Raw genomic sequence first — 17,230 nt, forward strand, 5'->3', positions numbered from 1 at the left:
CAGCCTTCTTGATGCTATCGTTGCATGACGTTTGCAGGATCAGGTTTGACAGAAATCTAAGTGGCATGCATGGCGCGGCGATGGTCGGTGATCGTATCTCTGAGGTCTGGCTCATCTCAGTGAGCCTACAAAGTTGACAGGATTGGATCCTTCCATTTGTTAACATATGAAACCCCAGAAGTTTGAATCCATGTTTTTGAGGCCGTCATTGCTACACTGCAGGTTAAAGGTAGAAATGCTCAGCCGTGGTGTCGACTTCTTATCTGCTCTATAAAGACCATTTACTATAAAGACTATATACTGAACACAGTGAGCAGATATAGCACAAGATGTCTGGAGAATTTAGACCTTCCCACTGTGTCTGCGTTCTGTCAGTAGAAAATTGTTGGCACCACAAATTTAGGGCTGCGTCTGGATTGGATTGATAACTAAATTTACTCCACAGAAAGCACAAATTGGCCTTTAAGCTTGTTACATATGAACCTTAGAAGTTTTAATCCGTGTTTTTGAGACTGTCATAATTTCTCCAGAGTTTCAAAGTAGAAATGCTCACTGCTGATTTTTCCCGTGATGTTTCTTTAAGCACAAAAAACCCATATGGACATGTTACCTTAAAAACTTGATTTCACTTAGAGAGAGGATATCTATGTCTATGTGCTTCGATGTACAATTAAGTTTTTTTTCTGAAAATGACACATGCATCCTGCCATTTTGCAGTAGGAAAACACACAGTTTGCACATCTTTCCTGTTTTTGCAGCAAGTCCAGACCTTTGACATGTGTTTTTTGACAGGCTGAGCCACGCCCACTTGTACATGCCTGTAAAGAAACGAGCAGCTGCGTCACAGCACCTACAAGTCAGAGTTGAGGGTAAACACACCCTGAACACAGCAGCAGCAGCAGCAGCAGCCTCACGGAGCCGTTACCGTAAACACACCACCACCACCAACTACAGTCACCGTTAGACCGTTTATTTTACCGGGAACATGCACTCCGACAACGAAGACGTCGCAATGAAGGAGTCCAAAAGACGGGAGCGTCAAGCAGGTGACGGTTGTTTTACTATTTCTGTTAGCTTTAGCCGCTGCAGGGCGTCATGTTGCCGTCCTACGGTTGGTTTAAAATTGTTTTTTTTTAAAAGAGGCCAAAGTGAAGCTATTGCCAAGTCCGATTAGCATCACATAGTTGATAGTTTTATTCTTTGAAAAGTGGGGAAATGTTAACAAAACGTTAGCGTTAGCTCCCGAGCTGGCTAATTAGCGCCCATCCCACAGCTAACGGCAGCTAGCCCCCTCCTCACAAGCTAACATTAGCGAGCTACACGGGGGGCTAACGGTTTGATGTAAACAAGAAAGTTGACCAAACTAATGATTGCAGCACAGCAACACCGGTTCTATCTGCGTCCACTCAGCTTTTTTGGATTTGGTGTATAAATAGGCGTATTCCGTGGAGATAGCTGAGGAACGTAGCATCCTGAGTGGGTGGGAAACTTTATTTTTACAAGCTGAGATAATAGAAGGTTCCAATTCTGCAGCCCAAATTACAAAGAGCTTGTTTTCTACAGCTTAAGCTACAAAAAGTTCCCATTTATCACGATAGAGGTGTGTTTCTAAAGTCCTGTTTCAGCAGTATTGATTGTGTGAGTTGGGATGTTGTTGCCCAGATCCAGTTACTGAAACTTGTTATAAAAGATTTAAGTGAGTAACTTGGTGCATTGTTTAAAGCATGCCTTCAGTCAATACCCAACTACTGTAAGCTCACTGTTCAATGGCGTTTTGGCTTTGTCTGTAGGTCCAGGCATACGTGGTGCATCTGATATTGAAGGTATGGATCTCAGCCATTGAATGGTTGCATGTTGAGCTTCGCCTCATGTGAACTCTGCAGCCCAGAGCGGATGGCAGGCCTGACCCGCTTTAGCCTAACACATGCCAAAAAGCACGAGTGTGGACAAGTGGATGCAGATGTAACTTTAAACTGACTAACCAATCACATTTACTCCACGTCTGTGTTGACATGAACGCTGCTCTTATGCATGATTGGATGATTGGGTTCGAAGTGTGTTTTTCTTGGTGAGAGAATACTTTGCTTCTGACAGAACTTGCTTTTCAAGCAGATGCGTGCCAATTTATTGAATCTCGTAGGTATTATTGCATTACTAGCTGGGGTGAATGATACATCCTTGATGTGTTCAGACATGATGGTCACATCACAGGGTATGTGATATTAAGCGAGGCAAACTAACTCAAATGCATCATGCTATGACTTTTTAATGCTGCTTGATACAAATAGAAAACTCACAGTCCTCATTTTCTGTGACTAATTTACCAGCAACGTCCGTCTGGTAGAACACAAGCTCTCTGATTTAAGATATCTTGGTTAAAAGCAGGTTTTATTTTAACTTTATTTACAGGAGAGGGAGTTTGTTGCATGCAGACTCCACATGTGCACAGCAACATGAGCAAGAAGCAGGAGTGAAAATCCAAAAAGGAAGATTTGGTTGCACAAAAAGCATTAGTTGTAGGGCTGCACAGTTAATGGATTATTATTCACAATCAAGTTCATGATTAAAGTGTGTTCCGCTAATGAAAAAACTCCACTCTTGCAAAACACTGCATGTAGATATTCACTAGTATTACATTTTCGACATCAGAGCGCCTTATTTCAGTCTTGTCAAACTATTTTTTGGTCACACACTCGTCTGACCTGCTGCGCGGCAGGAACTGAGTGGAGATTAGAGGCTTCTTTGTGCACAGCTAGCATGTGCCATAGCAGGTATACGAGGTGTTTAGGAAACATCAGTAAATTGTACTGTTTATATTGATAAGCAGATGTTCCACATGTGAGATGCTTTGTTGTTTTCCCGAGAAGATGCAAAAAATTGAGGTGAAGAAGTAACTTGTTTAAAGTTTTACTTTAATGCAAAGGTTTGTACATTTGCGGCTCGACATCAAAATAAAAGCAGTTCTCTGTTTACTCAAATACAAATTCATCATTAATGGCAATCCAAATATTGATAAGAATCATGGTGATTATAATTTTGACTATGGTGCAGCCCTAGTGAGGTGTATAGAAATATTTCAGCTGGAGGGCGTTGACCAAAAACAAATGCCCTGTCAGTAGTGCTGTGGGATGGTTGAGCACTACATGAGACAACGGCTGTTTGCCGATTCAAATCAGCACTAAACGCAACATGTCTTCACAGTAAAAGGTTTTTTTTTTAGCTTTTTAATGTTATTTTTTTATTATCTATGCAGATACACTTCCCACAAAATCCCCCCAGTCATTCTGAAATTATTAATTCATTCCAAATCGAGTTATTCAAGTAATCTAATGAGATTTCCTGTATTTTTCATATTGCAGTGTCAGTTTTTTTTCCAGCATTGTGCAGCTCTAATTCCCATGGATGATCGAACCAGTTGGATTTATTTCAGTGCTTGTGTCTGTCTTGTTTCCAACAGCTTTGGAGAATCCTGACACGGACATTGGCTTGTGTGGCTGGGTGCTGGTTGGATTCTCTCTTCTTCTGATGCTGGTTACTCTGCCCCTCTCCATATGGATGTGCATTAAGGTCAGCTGCTGGTCAAATCCAGTATTTGTTTTCCTCTTCACACGCAAAGCTGGCTACTAAAGTAGAAATAATTAAACAAATAAGGCAAACTCTGTTTAGCAGTCAGTGTTTTGGAAATTCTACAGTGTGTGTTCCCCTAGATTCACTCCCCATGTTCCTGCTATTTATTTTAAAACAACCTATAGAAGCTGTTGAACCATCGTTTTGCATTAACTTAGTTTAAAGGCATCCATAGACACACTGCAGTATCTAGTTACGCTTGTAAAATGTCAAATAAGAGAAAGGGAAGACTCGTGCGTGACAGTAGTCTGTTTTTTTTCTCTGTCTACAGATTGTGAAGGAATATGAGCGAGCCATCATCTTTCGCCTGGGGCGCCTTGTGCGAGGAGGAGCCAAAGGACCAGGTCAGAAATCATGTGTTGTCTTTTTGTACACCAGATGTTTCATTTGCTCCTTCTACATCTTTTTAGTTCTTTCACTAAAATCTATTCTGAATGTGTTTTCAACAAGAATATCAAGAGTTTTTTTTAACTTAAATGTCAAGCACTTGTGGTCCCTAAAATGATCCCTTCTGTCCTTTTTCAGATGTCTTAGTCTAGGTTTATAAAGTTAAGTCGTTTTATTTTGCAGCACAGGCCTGTAAAGCCCAACACGCAGTTTGTTTAGGAGTCTGGAATGTACTGTGAATATAGTAGCGTCAGAACAGGACTTGCGCTAATTAACTTGATTGCACCCACTGACATCTGTTCCAAGGAGAAAACTAAACACAACTCTGGTACCAAAATTCTCTCTGAGAACAGATGTTCCACAAGTTCCTGTAGTTTTTTGACAAATATGAATTTATGCTGTCTTTTACCCTGAAGTTGATGGATGAGAGGGTTCTTCTCTCATCTTAGTCTGTAAATATTTTTTGTGTGACAAAGTCATCTTGAGACAGAGAAATCTAAATCAGTGGCGCACAAGCAGAGGAATTTACCATAACAAGATAACTGACATACATTTAGTACAGAACTCAAGAGACATTTGTTTCTTAGGTATATCATTCACCCTCCAAATGCAAACAAATGATCTGTGTCACAGCCAGTCAGTTGTTGTTAGACCACGTGTTCATGGCACGATGTTGTAACACAAAGAATGAGTTATTTCCCCTGAGTCCATCAGCATCAGTCAGTGACTCTGATTGTGGGGTGTGGCACGTCTGCAGTAAACAGCAGTCACATGACCCACCATCTTTGAGGCAGTCAATTCACTTAGACTTTATGACTTGTGCTCCCAGCAATCTAATGGCATCGGTTGCTATGACAACTCAGAGGCTCAAGGAGCAGAACAGAAATATAGTATGCAGAGCATCCTTACGTATTTGAACAGTGGGAGAAATGATTTGTTGTTTTGCCACTGCTCTCCAGTTGACTTTGTTTGAAATGGGTTTGAAATGAAACTGGCTACTCAGCTTTAAATTAGCAGTGTTTGCTCCCACTGCAGATGAACAATCTTAGCCGTTTGCACACACAGCCCTCCCATTTCAGGGGACCGCACTTATTGGATGGGTTAACACAAACACTCAGCGATCGTACTTAACGTGTAGAGGGAAATTAATGTTCCACAGATGTTTTGCCTTCAGCCTGATTTCCAGCACCGAAGCACACAACCAATTGGGCTGACTTGAGGTCACAGATGAGGAAAGTCCAAAACTTTCCGCTCAGTCTGAATACACACTCAGCTAAACACTCTGAAAGCTTGAAGCGGAAATTTTAACCTCATAATTATTGTTTATTTTCAGATCTGTTGTGCTGGAGAACAAAACCAAACACGAGCAAACTGTCCAAATACTGTACTTTGGAGAGAGGGAAGCCAATACAGTTAGATTTCTGAAGGCTCATTCCTCGTGAAGAAAACTTTAACTCGATGGATAGTGAATTTATAAGGTTGATATCGATGGCAATAATTCATATACTTGCTAATATTCTTAGTGTAACTTGAAAAAAATGATGTCAGGATAGCGGCAGGTCCTCAAAAGTCTTAAATGCACATTTACTGATGAAAGCCTGTGGGAAAGTTTTGAATTGTCTGACATTCAGATTGTAATTTGTTAGTCTTAATCCACTCCTCCGACTCAACAGGGCTGCTTATCAGGACTCGTTACGATTAACGCAGCACTGTTGCTTTAACATCCTTGCCCTTGAGGCCAACGTTATCGACAGATATTAAAACTGATATTTAAAATGTCACCTCCAACTCTCACTGGAGAATAAGCAGCCCATGTTGATCATATCCCCCCAAACCATTTTTCCATTCAGACTTGTTTGGACTTGTGGTTAAGCTTTTCGTCTCTCTGCAAAGTGTTATTAGTGTTTGTTGCGTCACAGACTCCATTTTGCTTCCCGATGTAGTCATATGAGGTGGTGCGCTGCTTCCTGACTGCTCCCTCTGGCACAGTAATCTTAATGTCATCCTGCACTGTATGAAACGCCATTATTTTCAAATCTTTTAGTGCGTGCATGACTGAGATTAGCGAGAAGAATGTCTGTGAAGAACTGCCTCTTTCTGCACTGTGAGCTTGGCCTTAAATGCCCCATTGCATTTAGCACATGCATTGGGTCTGCATGGTTTAACTCAGGTGTTGTTATTTTTGGAAATGACTGGACTTGGCAGAATTTTATCGCTGCCTGGAAATGCTAATGAAGCAAACTGCCTTGTATAACGAAGGCCTTTCAGACTTAGGGCTTTGGAGATCATCACATCGCACATGCAGGTTCCAGTTTTTCATTTATGCTCCACTTATTCCACCAGTAGCCAACATCATCATCATACCGCTGCAATTTGTGGCTCTGAGCAATATTTAACTTGAAGCATATTTTTACTTTTGGCGTGCATTTCCATAGCAAGTTTGGTCTTAAATTCCATCTAAAGTGGTATTAACACAGCCTGCAAAATCTTACATTTTAGATTGGATTCAACTTTATTGTCATTGCACAGAGTACAAGCACAAAGACAATGACATTTTGTACTTGTTTATCCCCAGAGACGCCCTGTATATTAGTCTGTGTTTGCACCAAACCTCTAAAATGTTACATAATGTAAACACAAGACTTGTCCAATATGCTGTCTCAAATGCTAACATTTACTACTTTAAACTCTCTGACCAACAGTCCAGCATTATTGTCAGGAAAGCCGAGCCCCTAGCATGGAGCCTAGTGTGAGAAACCTTGGGAGGAATCACAAAAGGGTGGGTGTGGGGAGTCGTGTACTTTTCCACCCATCCTCTTCCTGCCTTGGGACAGAATGACTAAAAGGAAATCGATACTACAGATTAAAAATGAAATATTTTGTTGGCTGAATTCAATGAAAACAAGATATACTAGTGCAAAGGTCAACCAAGTGACAGATACATGCACACAGACGTAGCTGCTGAGATTCTGTGCTATATGTCTGGCAATGCTACTGCACACGTGTCTGTTCGACGTCTGAATGCCTAATTCATCCTTTTCTCAGGGACGTGACTCTTGTTTTGAAAGGCAGTGTATTTATTAGTAAAAGAGAGGTAAAAAAAAATACAGACTCCCGTGAGGTATAATTTGCATACATCTCGTAAGTCACTGTCTCTTTATCTTTGATTTCTTGTTTTACCAGATCTGAAAAGCTGGCACTGTCCTCTAAAAAATCCTGAAATGTGACTCCACAGAGAGCCGGGGGACCTTATTTATGACAGCAGGGGGTTAATAATAGCTCTCTGCTTGCAAACCTCACATTCTTGAGGAGCTGGAGGAGCCAATGCCAAAGTTAAATTCACATTTGGTTTCACATTGTGCTCTGTACCCTTATAGCCTGGCCCTCTCTCCATTTATAACAGCTGGTGGACAATAGAGGCTTTAAGTGTCTCTTTATTAGTTTGAAGCAGGTTCACAATTATGGATTTTTAAAATTACTTTTATTACTTTTAAAGGGCCCTTGTGCTCATGTGATATGCACCCTGTGGTCATCGGGTTGTACGACCAATATACAGTGCCTATAAATAGTGTTCACACAAGTTTTCTTCTCTTTTATTATTGTGTAGCATTGAATCATGGTTCATATAATTTGACTTTTTGACAAGAATTTGCACATTTTTATCCCATTCTACTGTATAATATTGTTTCAGCTCTGTCAGGTTGCATAGAGATTATACATGAACAGCCCTTTTTAAGTCAAGTCACACATTTTCTCTTGTATTGAGGTCTGGACTCGACTTGGCCTCTCAAACATTCACCTTGTTGTCTTAAAACCATTTCTTTATGGCTTTGTGCTGTATGCTTTAGCTCAATGTCTTGCTCGAAAACAAATCTTCTTCAGGACCTGCTGCTGAGAAAAATTCCCAAACAATGATGCTGCCACCACTGTGCCTCGTAGTGGAGATGGTGTGTTGGTGATGGTGTGCATTATTTTTGTCTACATTAAGTCTGATGGCCAAAAAGCTCATTTATGGTCTCATCATTGCCCAAGAACCTTCTTCCACAGACTCCCACATGCTTTCTAGAAACCCAAGTTGAGATTAAATATGAGCTACAACAGTGGCTTTCTTTTTGCCACTCTCTCGCTGCTGAAGTTTGTAACTCCTCCAGAGGAGTCGTAGGTGTATCGGTGGCCTCTCCTGCTCGATCACTCCGTTTTTAAAGACCGCAGAGTTACACATGTCCTTCTATTTCTTGATGACAGATTTAGCAGCACTCCAAGGGATATTTAATGACATGGAAATGTTCTTGTATTCATCCCCCGACTTATGCTTCTCAGTAACCTTTTAATGAAAATGATTGGTGTTTTTTCGCTTCATGGTGTAGTTCCATCCAGGAGAACTGATCCACCAGTGACTGGAGCATCTTGATACAGACGTCCTTATACGACAATCACTTTAGACACATCCACTGCACTCAATTGATCTCAGTCACACTAATTATGTGACTTTCTAGCACAAATCGACTGCAGGACTATTGAATTAGGTGAATCACTCTAAAATGGGTGAATACTGATGGAACAACTTATTTTACATGTTATATGTTTAATTAAATTGCATTACATTTTGGAAATTCATTTTCAGTTTGACAAGAATGAGTCTTTTGACCATGATTCAACACTTTAAAGCCACAAAAGGGCAAAACTTGTAAAGGGGAAAATGAATCATTTTTACTGTAGTTAAATATAAAATGAAAGGCTTGTTTTGTTCCTGTGTACAGTTTCCTGTGAACAGACATGCTTATTGATGAACATGCTAATCGGTGGAATTTTCCTTTGCGTCACAAGACAGTTTTCAGACTGTTTGATAGCAACTGAGGCCGTTTTACTTGTCTGACAAGCATGAAGAAATTGTGCTGGAAACGTCAGGGTGGAAATGGTATGGGAAGACTGCTGTTATCTTTATTTCCCCTGCTGAACAGATGGTTGTGATCTCACCGTTTAAATGCACAATATCCTGACAGGAAATGCAGCCAACTACTCTCTATCTGGTGTGGCCTTAATGTTTGCTAAATGATTGCACACCTAGCACATGTCTGTTTCACTCAGGCACATGCCTCGTATTGTTTGATGCTCTAATTCAATCATAGCGACTTGAAACGGGCTAATGAAAGCTGCAAATATCCACAGCTTTGCCTCGCTGTCAGCACAGCTGCAGTCTTATAAAGAGAGTTTGACTTGGCCTGCTGCCAGAATTTCATTCATCCTGGTGTTTTCAAACATTTGTGAAGAAGCCTCCTCATTATTGTGTTTACCGTGGCTTTAGTCTTTGTTGAAACTATTTGCATTCTTGTGATTCCACAGGGTTGTTCTTCATCTTGCCGTGCACTGACAGCTTTATTAATGTGGACATGCGCACCATTACCTTCGACATCCCGCCGCAGGAGGTAAGACACGCACACTTCCAGTTACATTAAACAGATTCTTTAGCAGTTAAACAGAAAATTAAATGACATTAAAGCAATCGTGCAGATTATATATTTAGCCCCATTGTAACACTGTTTTTATCAAGTAAAACGGTACAAATGTAATCTGTCTGCTTCCAGGTTCTGACCAAAGACTCCGTGACAGTGAGCGTTGACGGCGTGGTGTACTACCGGGTCCAGAATGCTACTCTGGCTGTGGCTAACATCACCAATGCAGACGCTGCTACCCGCCTGCTGGCCGGGACCACCCTGAGGAACGTCCTGGGTACCAAGAACCTGGCAGAGATCCTGTCTGACCGTGAAGAAATCGCACACAGCATGCAGGTAGAGTCCTTTAACTGCATTGTTACTGGCATCAGGATTTTAAAAAAACATGCTAATACTAGTAAAATGCACAATATGTGTCAGTGGTAGTTTGGTATTTTGAATTGTAGCTGTGTCACCCCTGTTTCCACATCCGGTCTTTATGTAGGGCTACACAATTAATCAGATATTCATCTCAAACATGATTTGTCCTTCCTGAACATGATGGATTGTTGATGTAGAAAACTCCACTACACACCACCATCCTTCCTAATCTAACAGCAGGCCACCGGGGGGCGATCGGGATATTTTAGCGTCACGTTTAGGGAAACCACAGCTGCAGCAGCCTGTGCAGACATTTTCTGGATGTTAAAGAATAGAATAGTTAGAATAGTAATATACAGCAGAGAGCAGATAGACAAAAGAAAAATCAAATGTCTGGAGTCGAAGGAGCAAAGCTGCTTCCTGGAAACGGGCCAAGTGATGTCAAGCAAAAGCAAATCATATGCAAAGAGTGCACGGCTTGTTCAACCTCCTAAAAAAAAAAAAACCTCCACAAACTACAGAGCAGTGAATGCATCAAGGCCAGAATGCAAGAAGAATAACAACGCAAGTGTTTCCTCAATGAGTCTCTGCGCTTATCTGGTGTTAACTCATGATCTATAATAGTTCTGGTACATTTGTATTCGTAGTTTCTCCTTCTAGGAAATTGACTGTAAATCGGGACTAGTTCAAGAAAGTGTTTTCCAACATGGAAGAGAAATCAGTTTGTCAGTCTGTTGATAAGTGAAAGAGCCATACATTTTGTCCATAAAATCAGTGAAAAAATATAATAAATAACCATGATCTCACTGTTAAATACAGTAATTATTTTTTCATTTTAGCCTTCCTTTATGTTGCTTATTCCTTTGGTATATGGTGCAAGTATTCTCTCATCTCTCTGCAGCCCTTTGTCATCTTTTAGTGCTCAGCCATCACATACGAGACTCCACTGACAGCCTGACTCGCATGGAAAACTCAATGAGGAATTACCGTGCCATCTTGCTTAAAGCCATATTTGCCAGCTGCGTAATGCATCTGTCATCTGAACTGTGTGTCAGTGTTAAACTAACAAACTGCACTTAAATGCGTATTGGCTGTGAATTTAAAAAAAAAAACTTTAGCTAATCCTGTGTTTCCGTGTAGAGCGCAGCTCTCGGCTTGAGTTCAATTATTTATTTATTCATTAAACTTTTACTTACAGTTTATGCTGAGCTGTAAACGATTAAATATTTACTTCTGGGGATGCATGACGATATAAGCGTGTCGTCTGTATGAAGCTTTTAAAATGAAATATCAACACTCGCCCAAAATAAATATTCACCAAAGAGACGGCGCTGACTAATCGCCAACACTGTGTCCGTGGTGCAAGTGTGGGCAGAGATTATGTTTATTTAGTTGTGTTGCAGCTTGTGAAGTAGGTCAAACTTGTCCAGGTTGTTTCCTAGTTTTATGTGTAAAGTTGAAGTATTTTTGCTGTTTTGCCTCCTGAATGTTGAAGAACTTTACATTTAATGTCTGCAAGTGACTCATCACAGTAATATTTCATTCCACCACATTAAAGATTTACTGTTCTGTGCAATTATGTGCATGAATAAGTGCATATATTGACCAGAATGAGTAGATAAAATGCAGCATATCAGACACTGACAAGAATCCACTATTGTGTGTCCCTGTTCAGGCAGTTTGTCGTGAACAGGATGTCGTTTATTCGTGTATATAAAACTTGACAGCCCACTGACAATCAAGTTAGCATTGGTCTTGACATAATAAATTTGTTTTGAAGCTTTCGATGAAGACCAGGCCTTCATTTTAATGCTTTTTTGGTAATTATTTTCGTGTTTTTGCCTTTTAAAGATTAGACTTTATTAGGACTAAACATTGCAGACAGAACCTGCCGGCTTTCATTAATATAAAAGTGAAATAAAAACCACTTGTTTTCTGATCCCACATTGACTGTACATATTTTAGTATCATGTGTTATGCTTTACATTAACCTGCAGTTATCTCTTTCTGATGTACATTTCTTACTTTTACGCCGTCTGTCTTTTACGTTTAATCTTTTTAATATATGAGAGAAATGCAGCCTGGTTTGGCTCCATCTGCTGGACAGATTGAAAACTGCAAGGTTGTGTTTTCTTCAAAAACGGGGAGCTTTGGGTTGGTCTTGGTTTTTGAGAAATTAATTCATTGGAGTTTTCTTTTCATTCATTCTTATATTAACATAAAATCAATTGGAATGAAAATCTAACCTAAAAAATACAAGTCTGCTTTTTTACATTGCTGTGTTTGTTTCTGTCAAATCTAAAGTAATGTAAATTTTTGCTCAATCTTTGAATTTTCTCTCCCTTCAGTCCAGTCTAGATGATGCCACAGATGACTGGGGAATCAAGGTGGAGCGGGTGGAGATCAAAGATGTGAAGCTGCCCCTTCAGCTCCAGAGAGCCATGGCGGCCGAGGCTGAAGCCAGCCGCGAGGCCAGAGCCAAGGTGAGCTGGTTCTGCTTCCCCGTTACTGAGTTTAAATACAGAGCTCATACAGGGTTTAACGTCAGGACTGTTAGCGATGACTAAAACCAGAAATAAACAGGAAAAGCTTCGAGGAATCCAAGAGTGCGGGTTTCCTCTCATCGGAGCAGTAAATAAATTATGCTACCTAAAGTTCCTGTATTTGAAAAAATATGTTTCTAATGTAAATGATAAACTCAGAGGTGTAAAGTAAAAGCAGTAAAACTTGCCAAATTCTCAGCTGTCGGCTGCAAGAATGAACACAACAGTCTTCATGTCTTTATGCACTCCCAGCATCTGAGGAACTGAAGAGACAGTGGATGACTTTTATTTTTGATTTCCACAACAAGAGGAAATCCTGTGTGTTAACTAGTTGTGCAGCTAATGTGGCTAACATTAGCAATAACTTTGATCAGATGCCCACAGGTCAGAAAAATCTGCATTACGGGGGTTATGTAATTTGTAAGCTAACATATTAGTCTCATCCTACGAAACCATATTAGATCTTAGAGTGTCTTTAGCGTGGAAAAAGATGTCATCAAAGATTAAAAATCGATTGTAAAAGTTCTGGAAAGTTCTCCAAAATTGTAACTCTACAGATGCTTCTTCCACTGAGCTGTGAGATCATTCATTCATTCATTCATTCACCACTCCTTCCTCCTGTTTCCGTCTCCAGGTGATAGCAGCAGAGGGTGAGATGAAAGCATCGCGGGCGCTGAAGGAGGCCTCCCTGGTGATCGCCGAGTCCCCCTCGGCCCTGCAGCTGCGTTACCTCCAGACCCTCAACACCATCGCGGCGGAGAAGAACTCCACCATCATCTTCCCACTGCCGCTGGAGATGATGCAGGGGTTCATCAAACACTAAATCTCAAAACACTTCGCTCACACTCACACCATTGAACACATACACAAGTATTTTAGGCCCAGTGTTAGATTTTAACCAGCAGCGCTAAACTGACGCACAGGAAGTTGGTGCATTTCGCCCATGATGCACCAAACTGTCCTTTAAGAATGACTAGAAATCAACTACAGCTGTTTTTGTTTGTTTTGTTTATGTCATCACCATAACATTGTTACATTTGAACACAACAAGCTGCTAGCTCACATGAACATGTTTTCAAACAAACTGACCATTTTCTAGTTCCTGGGTTACTTCTTTTAAAACGGCCGTTTTACTGCAAACATTCTTTTAATTTAAGCTGTGTGCTTATTATTCTTTTAGCTGAGCATCAGTTAAAACGTTTGCTTTGTTAGAATCTGATCTAAGCGCTCCTCATCCCAGTGTGGACTCGGTGTGCTTCGTCAGCTGAACGACCGCTGAGGTGGCTCAGCTAGAACCAACGATGGCAGGCAACCAGAAAAACAAGCAGCAGTCAGCGTGGTGTGTCTCCAGTCACTGACCACTGACTGAGTTTAGGGTGTCTAGATCAATATTTCTAGCTAATACACACTTCAACTACATTAAAGTTACATTAAAACCAATCCAAAATATGTGCTTGACGACTGAATAGCTCTTAAAAAGAAATGCATTTTGGCTTTAAAGCTGTTACTTAATGTTACGTAGGTGGTCAGGACCCTCAGTAGGAGTCTGTGTAAAGCATAGTGTGGGGAGGGTCCAGTGTGTTGTGGCTCTACAAGTATCAAAAAACCTGTTTACTACTTTATTTACCAGAGGTAGTGGTCACTCTGACTACAGGTAGTTCTTTGTTAGCAAGCAGAGAGCATTGTGGGAGTTTTGTTAGCAATGGGCACCATGACAGAAACCTGTGTCTCTCTCTTTTTTCTTTTTTTTTGCACTTTTTTGTGAATTTGTGCTTTCCCTTTCTGATACCTGCATATCAGTGGATGCAACGGATCTGGCTTTGATTGGCGAAGCCTAAAACAATGCTGTGACTGCCGATCCTGACGCCTTCCTTACAATTTCATAGTAATGTCGCTGATTTCAACACAGTCTGAAGTTGTTTGCCAGCTTTTGCTCACACTGTGTTGTTTTTAGTCTGTATTGTGGTTAAAATCTTTGCATTTCTCAAATATTATAGTTGACGTTTTGTTTGAAAAGTTACTCACTGATGCTAGCAGACCTGGCTATGATTGTGATTGGTCGACTGTTGCTAAATTCTTTCGCGTTAACCCGCTCACAGCAGGCTGAGAAACTCTGTGTTCACTGAGTTGATAACCACCTTCACTAAACTGCTCGTCCTGACTGTGGTTGTTGGGTTTACTGAAGCTATTGACGATAATATACCCTGGATATATTACACTTGCTTCGTATTAGCGGCCTCTGGTGGTTTAGCTGTTAGCTTGACGTTTTATTTTTTATCTGTGTTTAAGCTACAAAAAGGCTCCGTGACTGTCAAAGTACCACAAAACCTCAAAACCTCTCATCTGTTCCACAAACATTTTAAAGCAAAGTGCCTGCTGGATATGTGGCCTATGAACACACACACACACACACACACACACACACACCTCTATCCTTACATGTATATCTCTACACTCTCCTGACACCGTAGCACTACTGCAACCACTGCCAGCATCTTTGTGCTGCGCCTATTTTGTATCTTAAAGTGTTTTTTTTTCATGATATCAATATTCTGACTGTAAAGACTTGATTACCAAACCCTAAAATGCCTGATTGTGTTTTTAAATGTGCCAATTTCACTTTTTTTTTAGCGTGTAAGTCATTCAAATCTCTGCACTAATCTGAACATTGAAGCCTTGAAAGTTGAAACTTGTGCGGTATGAGTCGTACTGCACGCAATTAGTCTGATTTATAGGGACAATGAAAGAATTGTGAACCGACATGCTGGTGCAAAGTTGTTCGTTTTGACTTTTTACAACACTGAATGTTGTAAATACACTAAATGTGGTGCGTTGATGTTTAATGTGATGATTAAATTTGGTTTATCGTGTACTAACCAGCAAGAGGGGTAGGCAGCAGTGTCAGGAAGTAAGAGATATGCAAATATCAGACGTAAATGTTCCTCCTTATCACACACTAGCTTTTCTCCAGTTGTAATTACTTAGATTACAAGCTGTTTCCAATAGTAGACTGTCATTAACTACATGTTTTCTGTTAACAACAAGGTGGACAAAATATAAGAAACACACTGAGTGAACTCCAACATGAAGAAAAGTCGACATTTTCAGCCGGTTTACTGGCCTTGAGTCGTTCCTTTTATTTTGTCCGCCCCCTCTCTGACTTCATTCCTGCTCAGGAGAAGCAGAAACTGCAACTCTTTCAACCAAAAGCCTTAACTTTCTACCATGTGTTCATTTCACAGTCTCATTCTATGCATTCTGAACGAGCTGCTGTGTTTTACTACGTCCGTACGCTCTCTGTGGGTGTAACACAAGCCAAATCTTTGTACTCGTCTGTCTTGAAGCCGCTCTAGTCGTGTAGTTTTCGCCTCCTTGTTACATTTAAAGTCCATGTTTATCGCAGCGTTTAGCCTTCGTCTGACCACGCAGTGTTTTTTATATATCTCGTAGTGTGAACTTTCGTTTTGCGGTGGCGGGATGGACGGTTCGGGTCTGTCACATTTACCTGAACCGGGTGTGATGCACCTTCTTGTTATGAAACGTTACGGCTGTTACATTATACTTCAGTAAGTCCTGTATTTTTTGCTGTTGCTGCCGAGTAGAGCGCGTCACGTTGCTGCAGAATCCTCGCTGAGTTTGTTCAAACCCGTCGGTTTAAAGGACTTCGCCGAGTGTTTGTGGTTGTTTTTGTCCCAAACCCGGGAAGAGTCGGGGTTAGGAGAGATTTTTTATTTGGGATAGAAGCTTGTGGGATTTATTTTTGCAGCTAACAATATTGTTTTGTACATTTTACTAATGACTTGATATGATTTTATCTTGATATGATACAAGTATATATATATAAAACTTCAAATAAAGATGTTATCCACGAAGCAGGCTCGTCTTTGCGTTTCATTTCTCTCAGGTCGGGGTGTGAAGTAACTCGAAGCAGAGACAGAAAACGGTTCACATGTTTTATTGGTTTAATTGAAATGGTAACAAGGTTTGAGGGAAACCTCAGAGAGTGTCACAGAAGATGGTTTTTAAAAGCAGCTAAGCATCGGTTTCCCGTTCTAAAAGTTGCAGCAGAACACAAGCTTCCTGGGTACGAATCTGTGGCTTTTCTTACAAAATAAATACAAGTGACATTTAAAAAGAAAGGTACAAACAATATATCTATAAAGACATCCTGGAACCGGAGCAGTACCTTTTTATTTAAAAAAAACAAAACAAAACAACGCAGGCTTACTGTAAACTAGAGGAACTGATATTAAGGCGTCGGTTGTATTGCTTTTTATAAGCTGTGTTTTGGTGGCAGTGAGTTTTCTAATATTGCGGCTCACTAAACTTTAAACTGTTTGTGTCACTAGTTTTATTGTCAAAATACAAAATAAGAATCAGACTATATTTAGTGCAAAACCCTGCAGAGAGTCTGTTTATCCGTTAAAGCCCTGTTTCTACCGGCTGTTGGTTTCATTACAGGTGTGAAGGCACCGCTGTAGAACATGAGACAAATAAAAAACTTTATCTAAGGGTGTGCTGGCAGCGAGGAAAGTCTTAACAGGTGGAGCTCAGTGCTTGTAGCGGAGGGGCAGGGGTCGAAGGTGAAGGCAGCTAAGGAGGGGTTCGCTGGGTTTCACACCGAAAGCGCGGCCATGGCTCGCTCCAGCGGGTCGGTGGTCCAGTAGTCGTGGTCCCAGCCCAGGAACCAGCCGGTGAACGTGGGCGGCTCGAAGCCCTGCTTGATTCTGACGATGGGCGTCCTGCGGTCCCGGTTGGCCGGATCCGTCTCGATGTAACGCGACGCTGAGGAGGAAAGGTCTGAGTTAGAGCCAGAGGAAATGCTAGAATGACAAATTTAATCTTAAATCATCCTGGACC

At 40.9% G+C, this 17,230-nt stretch overlaps 2 protein-coding genes across 5 annotated transcripts in view; one reads left to right on the forward strand and one right to left on the reverse strand.

The window, feature by feature from the left end:
- Positions 1-871: 871 nt before the first annotated feature.
- stom (stomatin) lies at positions 872-16,242 on the forward strand. Of its 2 annotated transcripts, XM_008288350.1 has the most exons (8): positions 872-1,046; positions 1,791-1,823; positions 3,458-3,567; positions 3,899-3,971; positions 9,358-9,440; positions 9,600-9,803; positions 12,176-12,310; positions 13,005-16,242. In XM_008288350.1, exons 1-8 carry the CDS (start codon positions 986-988, stop codon positions 13,191-13,193), a joined length of 888 nt encoding a protein of 295 aa, XP_008286572.1. In that variant the 5' UTR covers positions 872-985; the 3' UTR covers positions 13,194-16,242. The 2 variants fall into 2 exon arrangements, with proteins under 2 accessions (XP_008286572.1, XP_008286573.1); XM_008288351.1 differs by lacking the exon at positions 1,791-1,823 and having other exon boundaries at positions 873-1,046.
- Positions 16,243-16,309: 67 nt separating this feature from the next.
- Positions 16,310-17,230, reverse strand: part of gsna (gelsolin a) — a 30,544-nt gene continuing 29,623 nt past the window's right edge. Inside the window, exon 16 of one of the 3 annotated variants that reach the window (XM_008288349.1) lies at positions 16,310-17,166. In XM_008288349.1, the coding sequence (XP_008286571.1) occupies positions 16,986-17,166 (181 nt within the window). In that variant the 3' untranslated portion in view covers positions 16,310-16,985. The remainder of the gene's footprint in view (positions 17,167-17,230) is intronic. The other 2 variants (XM_008288346.1, XM_008288347.1) reach the window with 2 other exon arrangements.

Source organism: Stegastes partitus, unplaced genomic scaffold (genome assembly GCF_000690725.1).
Source record: "Stegastes partitus isolate 25-593 unplaced genomic scaffold, Stegastes_partitus-1.0.2 Scaffold554, whole genome shotgun sequence".
NCBI classification, from domain to species: Eukaryota; Metazoa; Chordata; class Actinopteri; family Pomacentridae; genus Stegastes; species Stegastes partitus.